General features: G+C 40.9%; 1 protein-coding gene across 1 annotated transcript; it reads left to right on the plus strand.

Annotated features, from left to right (window-relative positions):
* Positions 1–443: 443 nt before the first annotated feature.
* skap2 (src kinase associated phosphoprotein 2) lies at positions 444–8,585 on the plus strand. Its single transcript, XM_026185757.2, has 12 exons — positions 444–600; positions 955–1,060; positions 1,174–1,199; positions 1,467–1,568; positions 2,364–2,444; positions 2,847–2,930; positions 3,044–3,168; positions 3,514–3,577; positions 3,704–3,808; positions 3,928–4,008; positions 4,908–5,020; positions 8,130–8,585. Exons 1-12 carry the CDS (start codon positions 561–563, stop codon positions 8,220–8,222), a joined length of 1,020 nt encoding a protein of 339 aa, XP_026041542.1. The 5' UTR covers positions 444–560; the 3' UTR covers positions 8,223–8,585.
* The last annotated feature ends 1,941 nt before the right edge of the window (positions 8,586–10,526 follow it).

The following is a 10,526-nucleotide window of genomic DNA, read 5'->3' on the forward strand; positions in this document are numbered from 1 at the left end:
CAGTGCAGCAGAAGTAGCACAGACTCCCGTGAAACATCTGAGGAAGCTGGCACAGAAGCATTCAGCATTATATGATTGACTTTTTAATCTATTAATGATCCCTGTTTTGGATTACAGCCCTGACATATTCATAGACTCAAAGCTTGCATCGCTGTAAAACAAAAGACGCCCCTAATGTGTTCAGCGAGTCAGCCGTAGAGAGCAGACTTTGCCAAAAAATATGATCTGGAATCAATCAACAGTATGATCGCGGCGTTATGCTCGGACTTTATTATTCCGTAAAGACCCGTTGCTCCATTAAAGCATCAATTTCCTGTCTACGGTGGCAGTCAAAAAATAAATAAAGGCCAATAAACGTCAACGTCTGTGAACGCCGAACACCGAGCAGGCGGCTCTGAGTGTTTGTCCTGCAGCGGAACTGTGTGGTCACTGATAAATAATTAGCAGATTAACTTCCGTATATCTTCGAGCCCGAGCTGCTGCTTCCGTGTCGCGCAGGCTAGAGTTTCCCTTCCTCAGGCTGGACGCTCAATCGCTTCAGGCTGGAAACTGCGGTAAGAATGCGTGCGATCCCCGAGGAGTTAACGACGCTCATTTCAGGTAAAACTGTTGATTCATAGTTGCCTTTGGAGTAGAGGAGAGTTTATTTCCGCATTTTATAAAGACTTGTTTTACTTTAAGTCTCGTATATAACAAACTGCTTTTTAAAAAGAGGAAGCATAGTTTCCCCCCTTTTTTCTGCTATATTCACTCAAATCGACGGTTGTGCTTGCATTTCATTAAAAAAACCCCCAAAAAACAACTCGCTTCATGTCTCAAACCTGAGGCATGAGCTGGACGTCAAAGCTGCAAACTGCTCCTTTGTTTATGTTGTGGATGTCCATCAGTGGTGTGGCCACTTGACTGCTATCAGCCATCAGAACATGTTAATGTTTTACCTCTTGTGCTGTTCAGATCTTGAAAACTACCTCATTGATGGGTTGAAGGCAGAAAATCTAAGCAAGAAGGCGAAAGAGAAGAGGGAAGCCTTCATCAAGAGGATAAAGGAGGTCAAGCAAGGGTATGACTCATGACTGGAACCAGCATACATCAAAATACTCCAGTTTTGATTTGCTTTGCAGGTGCATAAGTTGTTGTGATTAACTTTATTTGCTGTCTTTTTCTCCCAAACAGTTTTCCACAAGAGTTTAAGGACAAAGGTAAGTTGTCTGTCTGCTGAATAATCCTGTAGGTGTGTTTTTAAAACTGGTACCCAATGGGGGTCATGACTGACCACAAGATGTCATGACATTAATGCGAAGGCTCACAAGTCGATTACAAACTTATCCCACAAATTTGAAAAAGCAAGGGCAAAAAGAGTCGCATTTCATAATAAACTGGCCACATAACACCTCTAACACCACACAATGGCAACTTCTGTGTTACACTGTGTGCAGTTACTTCACAGCCCTCTGTGTTTACTGCAGTAGGTGGAAATGACTCTGATGACGAGGAGGAAGTTGACAGCAACAACGACGGGGGGTCGCTGCAGTCAGAGCGCACGGACAAGGATGATGATGGTTTCGAAGGTGAGCCACAAACACTTAGCAGACAAACAGAGTTGACTCGCTAACTGCTCGCAAGCTGCGGATTAGAGCACCGAAAGCTCAGTGTTGGCAGGAAAGTATACAGATCTTTGCTCTGGCTCCTTGGAGAAAGCGACTTTGAGTGGCACAATGAGTGAGACATTCCAACTGTAACTTGGCAACATACTTGGGAAGCAATTTGGGTGCACAACTGCTACTCCTACCACCTCCCTCACCCCTCCCCTTTGATGGCTAAAGCACACTTTATTGCTCTCTCAGCCACAGTCTAGGGGCTTAAAATTACTGCTGTGGCTGCAGGTTATGACACAAAAACATTCCCCGATAAACACTAGCTTTAATCCTGTTTATTCCATTATCCAAACTGTGACAGATTTTTGCATTTGCAGTTTTGTTTTTGCCCCCCCCTTTTTCCCACCACAGAGTATCAGGGAAATCCTTATGAAATGGTGATTGGGGGACTGGGTTTTATGGCCTATAAGCAGCTGCCAGTTTTATGGCTGCTCTTTCACACAATGCAACTTTGACACGGCATTTGAATATTTGAAGTTAGACAGGGCAAGGGAAACCTTCTCCAGTGAGAGTAAAATATTACTCAGAGTGGCTTTGCTATTCAATTTAATATCGGTTAAACAAATGCATGATAGCAAAGTAGCTCATAAACCTTCTGGTCATGTTTAACTTTAAGACCCCCGCCACAAAAAACAACAGTCAGTTATTAAGGATTCAGCAGCAATGATGACGGGTCACATATTTGGATTTCCTTAATTCTTTTTCCAGGTTCCCAGCAGTCCCCACCTGTGGCGGCCCAGGACCTGCCATCTGTCTTTAAAGCAGGATATCTTGAGAAGCGCAGAAAGGGTTGGTGCTCTGATTATAAGATATGTACAAGGCAGCTTTCCTAAGGGGGAAAAACTGTAAAGGAAAAGGAGGCTGCCTGGTTACTGAAATATGCAAGCTCTCAAATATCCTTGGGCCAGTGTTTTTTAAATTGGCTTTTTATCAGATGCGAACAAAAAGAAGGCTTTTTTGTTTTTTAACCTTTACAAAGAATCTTACATAATGCAAAACACCAAAAATCTGCAAAAAGTTAGTTGACTCTACTGTGTTGCACACAATACCCTAAATAAAGACTGTAATCTAATACACATTTTCTTTACAGTTCAGGTATTTCTGTCCCTTCTATATATAAAAATCACAACGCTTACAGCCATCAAAACACACTGGAAAATTCTCTGTGCATGTGGTTCTCTCCCTTCACAGATCACAGCTTTTTTGGTACTGAGTGGCAGAAGAGATGGTGTGCTCTGAGCCATCACACCTTCTACTATTACGGCAGTGAGAAAGGTACTTTCTTCATTTTTAAGTGGGTGAATAATCCCCCCCCCCCCTTTTTAACAGTATTGATGCATTTATTGCATCTGCACCAATAATGATGATGCTTTAATTTTCTAAACCAGACAAGCAGCAGAAGGGTGAGTTCAGTATCGATGGGTACGGTGTCAAAATGAACAACACCTTGCGCAAGGACTCGAAGAAAGACTGCTGCTTTGAAATTTTGGCCCCAGACAAGCGCGTCTATCAGGTACGCTCATCTCTCGATGGCTGCTCGAGTTTCTTTCAGTCGTTGCCTTTTTTAAAATGCTGTTAAACTGAAATAACCAAAACCAAATACAAACTTGAGACGTGACATGTTTAAAACTTGGCACAGTGTGTCTATCCATGCACTTCAGTAAATCTTTATTTTAATGCTTTTCCATTTGACACTACTGCCTTTGCAGTAGCTCAACCCAGAGTGTTTCTAACATTCAGACTCTTCCATGTGGAACATTTTACTATGCATAAATGCAATATTATTTGCTTATGTTAATTAATATATGTAGAGCTTATTGCACATTCACATTCATTTCTCTTCCCCCTTTCATGACAGTTTTGTGCGTCATCACCGAAGGAGGCGGAAGAGTGGGTGAAACAGATAGACTTTGTTTTGAAAGGTTTGAACTTTGCCATTCATAAAAAAAAACAAACCATTTATTATGCTCTTTAAAGTTAGTAGCACCTACTGGGGAAAGAAAATCTGCATTTATGCAATAAAACTAATTTTGCTCTCCTGTTTGTAGACATGTCGGGCATCATCCCAGAAGACGACGAGGAACAGGAAATGTACGATGACGTAGGGACTATAGCTCAGCCAATCGATGAAGACATCTACGAAGAGCTTCCAGGTCTGACCATGTGTTACATGACAATGATAGCCTCTATCATGTTAGAGAATGGGAACAAAGTGCGTGGATCTTGTTTGATTTGATCTGATTTTATTTTTTATATCGTTTTGTTTCTCCAGAAGAAGAAGTTCCAGCTGTAGCAAAGCCTCGTCCTCCAAAAATTGAGCCGGCAAGCAAACCTGTTCCTCCTCCTGCTGCAGGTACACAAAGCACTGACATTTGTGCTTATCTCAATCCAATGTGGTATATTTAGTGAATTAGAATGTAGGAAGTTTTTAAATAGACAGAAGAAACTTTAAATGTGATCTGCCTTTTTGTGACACGTACACACAGCAAATGAAACCTAACAGCTATGAAGAAGTGACATACGCAGAGGAAGTTCTCGTGAAGGAGTGCAACTGAAAGTTAGCACAATACTGGAAATAACTTCAGCCTAGTTGGCCAAGTTCCTTTTACAATAACTAGCATGTTATAGTTCTGTAAATAGCTGATACCTTTCCTCCAAAAACGATCTGCCTCTGTCTGCTCTGCACATTTGAGCAAACTTCCAGTTACTAACCACCAAGTCTCACCACACGACTCAGAATGGCCAGCTTTATAGACTTTAAAAACAGACTTGCTCAGAAGTGGAAACCCCAGCTGCTAAAACACTAGCTGTGTCTTGGTTTCAAACTACAAACCAGTTGAATCCAGCATACTAATGCACTGCACTACATAGTAGTTAGTTGTCATTGTACATTTTACTACTAAACACCACTATTTTCTTTTTAATTCTGAAAGCAGTGCCCAGCTTTTACATTTCTCTTTGTGCATTACTTTGTGATTAAAAAATAATGCACAAACAATACACCCCAAAATTATTATTATTATTTTTTTAATGAGAATTTATTAGGTAACTGGGACACTGCTGACCTTCTTGATTTGGTTTTTGATCCAACCAAATTCTGCCGTAGGCTCTTGGCTGCCCCCTGTAGGTTCGGTTCAAACTAACAAGTAATTGCTGTGTGAAATCTGTACATCTAGAAGGATTACTCTGGCTAGAAAATAAAGCGCCGATCTGTCATCACCTTGCTTTTTTTTTTTTTTTTTTCTTTTTCAGTTGATAAGAGCACAGACTATCAGAACTACTACCAAGGCTTGTGGGACTGTTCAGGGGACCACCCAGACGAGCTGTCCTTCAAACGTGGAGATGCCATCTACATCCTGAGTAAGGTATGGTGAGGCTAAACCCTAGATGTCAGAGCTAAACTGTGGCGATTCTTGTCTTGATGCACGATAAAGTTGGTATTACCTTAAATCCAACCACACTGCAAAAGTTTGAGAGGTTTGTAGACCGAGTGGCTGGTTTCAGACCACCTAAAGTGAGTTATTTCTAAGCTCTTAGAGGAACTGACTATTCAGATCCTTTACTGGCAGCACCTGGCCCACCGCCTAGAGGTGGAAGGCTGATGGTAAGAGGCAGACTGGGCTTGGTTCCTTCTCTGGCGCTCTAATGGGGATTAGTTGTGTCACAACGGAAACTGTTTTAGTGCTGTTGGCGGAGGCCGAGCTTAGCTGGCACACGGCGTAATTCCATCACTTCCATCTGGACTGTTTCAGCACGCTGTCGCTACTGCCATGCCAGGCAGTGAGCAGCCTTCAGCCCACACGCACCTCTCAGAAATTTCTCTCACCTCGCCAAATAGGAATGTGTGTTTTCAGGAAAACCAGGCTGGTCAGCCACTCTATTCAGAGCAGGTGAGGACGTGTAATGGACGCACAATTTCCGAGGCTTGTCAGCTAGTCATGAGCCGGAGAACTGAGAGGCAGTTCTTTACCTTTATTATGTAACTAAACAGGAGCCCCTTTGTACTTAACCGGTTCGTATGAACGCTGAATTGGATTTTGTTGTGATACATTTAACAAGATTTGTTTTGGACGCTGGACAGAAAATGAGCAGTGGAATTTTATACTCGTCGAGATGTGTGGTTTGTCTTTAAAATATATATATATAAATAATGTGTGAAATGTACTCCATCCAGACGGGCAATATTTCCTGTCTGGTTTGGTTTCTATGGAGCATGGAGTCAATTGAGACATTCTGTTGTCAACGGGCCAGGTTGCTTTTCAAATTCAAGTCTGCCATCTACTGGCTCTTTAAGGCAAAGAAGACTTGGGGAAACTTTGAGAGGCATGTGCTGTACATTAAACAGAGATGCACAAATAAATAAATACAATTGTAATATGCTACATAGTCATATTATTAACTCCATGTATAGCAAGAAGCACTAGAAATTTATTTTTCACCTTTGAAATGTGTAAATAATTTTTAAAGCCCTTCTCAATTTTATATTGAACATGATGTCAATGTAAAATTCAAGACAAATTCACCTTATTATCACGTTTAGGAGACTAGGACCAGAAAATTGCTCTCTCTCTCTCGCTCTCTTTTAAATACACTACAATAAAACTAAATAATGAATTATCAGGACTGTTGGTTTTCTTTTCACCAAATCAATAGATTGTTCCTTCAACACTAATGGAGGGACACAAATGCACAAAGCAGACAGACTGTCCAATCCTCATTGACCAAATGCCTGTTTATGACTTCTCCTTGGTGTGTAGAAAAGGCCCAAGAATCAAGTTGCCCTTTCACTTAGACTGGGAGTGCCATTAGCTAAAACCTTGGTGTTGGGGGTTGTGGCCTGCTGCGAGGGCAATGACCATAAAACCTGTCTGGACTGCAGCAGCCAGCTGCAGCTAAATGGACAGCCGACTCCCCCCCCCCCCCCCCCCTCCACCATTCCCTCTTCCACTGTTCTCCTTCCTCCAATGTGTCCCTCCCCCATTCTGCAGACCAGAAATAGCTGTAGTGTTACAGCTGGGAGACCCCCCAGTCAGGAGGACCTGGGAGCTGATTATAAGGCCCGACTAAGGGCGATTGTGTTGACCGGATATGCTGCACACACACCCAGCCTCCCATTAGTAACAAACTGACTGAGAGATGCAAGGTCTCTCTGCTTAAAATGCCACAACGCCTGCACAGCGTTTTATCCTATCACTGTTTTACACTTTGTGTTTTAACTAATGCACCGGGACTCTTTCATTTGGTGAAAGTAATCAAATTACAGGACTGTTGTTTTGACTAGCCGAGGGTATTTGTGTTGATGTGTGTTGTTGCAGTGTGTGGTGTCATTAGTCATCCACAGCTCTACATATTTGTTCTCATGTTGCGTCCAGCACTTACTAAAGCATGACTTATTTGTCAGCCGGCCAACGACACAATGAGGTGTTGCTGTTTTCAAAGGCTGGTGGCAGGAAGTCTTAATGTGGACGCACACTCCTTTACACACACCTCATGTCAAGCTGCTATATTAGCCTCCAGGGGCTTGTGATGAAATGACATTTTAGGAAAGTGGATTTAACATTTTCTGTTTGTCTGTGGTGGCTATGTAAACATTATTATTATTATTATTATTATTATTATTATTATTATTATTATTATTATTATTATTATTATTTTTATTATTATTTAAATTTAGTGTTAATAATTCAGATGTTTCGAATAGCTTTCTACAGCATTATATCGATTTGGCTGATACAGATACTGAAACGGTGTGTCAAGCCTGTCTTTATCTGATGTGATAAATGGCCCGTCACCAGAGACCTGTCAGTGTCAGCCCTCACTATAGTGAGCATAATCCCCCTCTGTCTAATACTACCATATAATCGCTTACATCCATTGCTCTGTCTTGGGAATAAGTGGACACAGATGTGGCCCTTCACTGTCCCCGAGTTCTGGCTTGGATGTGAAACGTTGTCCAGGTTCGTCTTCCTTCAGCCTTGTCAGAACGTGATCTCCGGTCTTGATTCATGCGCAGGGAAGACTTTGATGTAAGGTCAAAGAGAAAGGGGGGGGGTGAGAGAGAAAGAAGGGGAGAGAGTGAGTTATTGTCGTCTTGTCTCAGATCTCTCCTCGCAGTGTCCTCCTCACATCTCAGCATGCTGACAGCCATTTGGCGCTATTACTTGTCACGCTTTGACAGATTTATGTGCGATGTGCTTTATGCACACTGAGCTTTTTGTGTGGAGTGGAGGGAAACGTGCAGTCTCAAAACTGACACCAGGTAAAGAGGCAGAACGGAAGGCAAGGAGGTGTACAGGTGCTGATGGGAGATAAGTACTGTAGAGTGGACGGAAAACAGCCGAAAGAAAGAAGGCGTCATTTGTTCTTCTGTTTTTATCAATTTTGATTTCAGCAGAATATTATCAGCTAGGATGAAGGAGCACTAACACACTCTTCTTTTTCCTTCCTTGTTTCTGCTTCTCTTTGTGCTTCCAGGAGTATCAGAACTTTGGCTGGTGGGTTGGAGAGAAGAATGGAGTTATAGGTATTGTTCCCAAAGACTATCTGCTGGAGCTGTATGCTATTTAAATGCACCTGGTGTAAACTGCTAACATCTTGTGGCTTTCCAATTGCTCGTTCCAAATGCTCAAAAGTTATAACTGAAAAACTAGTAATTATAAATATGGTAAAATATTGTGGGGTTTTTTTGTATTGAATTTCTTTTTGAAGAACATTCCCTGTGATACGCATTGTAAGAGACTGATATAAGGATTTAACTTTTTTAATTTGACTGATACATGTAGGGTTTTCTGCACTTTGCACTGCTTTCTTTGTTATTTATTCTGTATTGGGTTTTTTTTTTTTTTAAAAAAACAGTGTGATCTCACTTGCTGCTTTTGGCAAATTTTGAATTTTGCAACTGGCGAAATAAATAAAAATGTAAACACATGACGTTTGGACCTCCCCTGTGTGTGGGTTTTTTTCTTTCCCTAAAAGTCCACAAGGTGGCAGTAGAGAGTTTTGGAGTGTCAGTTTATCTTTAACAAAGACACTGATAGAAGAGTCTACACATCTGTATCTTCTTTCTTGTCTTAGAACCCAGTTCTTGACATAAAGTTTAAATAATTAATATTATCAAACAGAAGAAATATTTGGTTCTTGAGGCTTTGTGTCATTTTCTGATGGGGAGAAATATTTATAAAATATTTATACTTTATATGCACTAAGTGCATCTATGAATACTAATCTACCCTGAATAATAAATCACATTATTTGTTTTCTGTAATGCTGTGCGGTTAGGTCAAAGGCGATATTTAAACCTGGGTATACACTAAAGACGTGTATAGGGTCTCCTGGTTACAAAAATATTTATTTATTTTAAAATGACTTTATTCATCTGCTCAGCACTTTTTGCTCCAATCTTCAAAGGGACACTTTTTATTTTATGGCACCTGAGAGACTTGCCTGGGCAGAGGATCGCAGCGTGGCAGATGGTTGCTCGTGCTGCATGCCTGAGTGAAATGGTTGAGGTGCACTAATAAGACAGCCACCCACACAGATCGTATGGATGCTTATCGCCCTCTGAGGGGCTGTTTGACAGCAGGCGAGGTGGTTGCGGCTGGGCATATCCCTCTGAGGTTACATACGTACTGTACATATCTTTTTACAGTCTCCTCACTGAATGAAATACCAAAGCTATGTTTTTATATATGCTCATTTTTGGTTTGATACAGACAAAGATTACTTGTCAAGGTTTCTCAAGGTTGTGAGAAAATGGGCAGGGAAAATGCATTCATTAACCGATAACTCACTGCATCGTTCCCTTCATCTTCCCTCTATTTTTTCTCCCTTTTCTGTGTCTCTCTATTTTGTTCTTCTTGAGTGATGAGCTCGTCCTCTGTCCTCTGGGTGACATTCAAAGACAACATAAATCCTGCCCTTTATGGTATAGTGCAGCGATAAAGCTTCTCTACTAATTGGCGATGTAATGAATTACCATAATGAGTTATTGAATATAGAGAGGAAATGCTTTTGTCTTAGGGCAGAGAAAGAATGCATAATCAAATAATGCAATATTCTGCCATATAGATGTCCAAAATTGTGATGACAATGCTCTGAAACGCTTCCATCAGGTTTTGGGCTTGTTGCTAAATTATGGGCTATAATGGCTAAACAAAAATATTTCCTTAGTGCTGACATAGCGTTCGTTTTAATGTTTGGCAATGGGTTAAGTTGCCAAAGGCAAGTAAGGCTAAATGTTGCCTCTCATTTTTATGTGCCAATAAAGGATTTCCTTAATGGATGTCAACCCCCCCCCCCCCCCCCTCCTCCACATCTCCTGTTAGATTTGGACAGCCATATCCTCAGAATATACAGGGTCTTTTATTGCAATTTAACATCAAGATATAATGTTTCAAAGATAAATGTCACCATGCTATTAATCTGCCGGGCACTAAATTACACTAATGATACCAGAATATCACTAATTAATACTTTTAACCATAAAGCGACAATTCTGCCAGCCAAATGTGTATAAATTGAGCTGTTGAGTAATAATAAATAAAACTGGATTTACAGAGAAAGATGATGGAAATATAAAACGCATTTCCCTTCAGGTAAAAACACATTTGTAGTCATTTTCTGCTGATAATGACTGAGAGTTCAAAGAAGTTAATTCTGTTACAGGTGACAGTGTATTTTTTTCCCCCCAGTAAGACTTCTTTTGATGCTACTGCTCTCATAATTCGTGCCATGTGCAAACATAAATAACTCAGAAGAATAACGGTACACTAATATAACCCGCTCATCTTTGTTGATTATTATTATGCATCAGGCTTGTTGAGAAGGCTAAAGGCTTGATCTATACCACTTTGGAGAGGTAATTTTGATCAA

This window comes from Astatotilapia calliptera, chromosome 11 (genome assembly GCF_964374335.1).
Source record: "Astatotilapia calliptera chromosome 11, fAstCal68.1, whole genome shotgun sequence".
In the NCBI taxonomy this organism is placed as follows: domain Eukaryota; kingdom Metazoa; phylum Chordata; class Actinopteri; order Cichliformes; family Cichlidae; genus Astatotilapia; species Astatotilapia calliptera.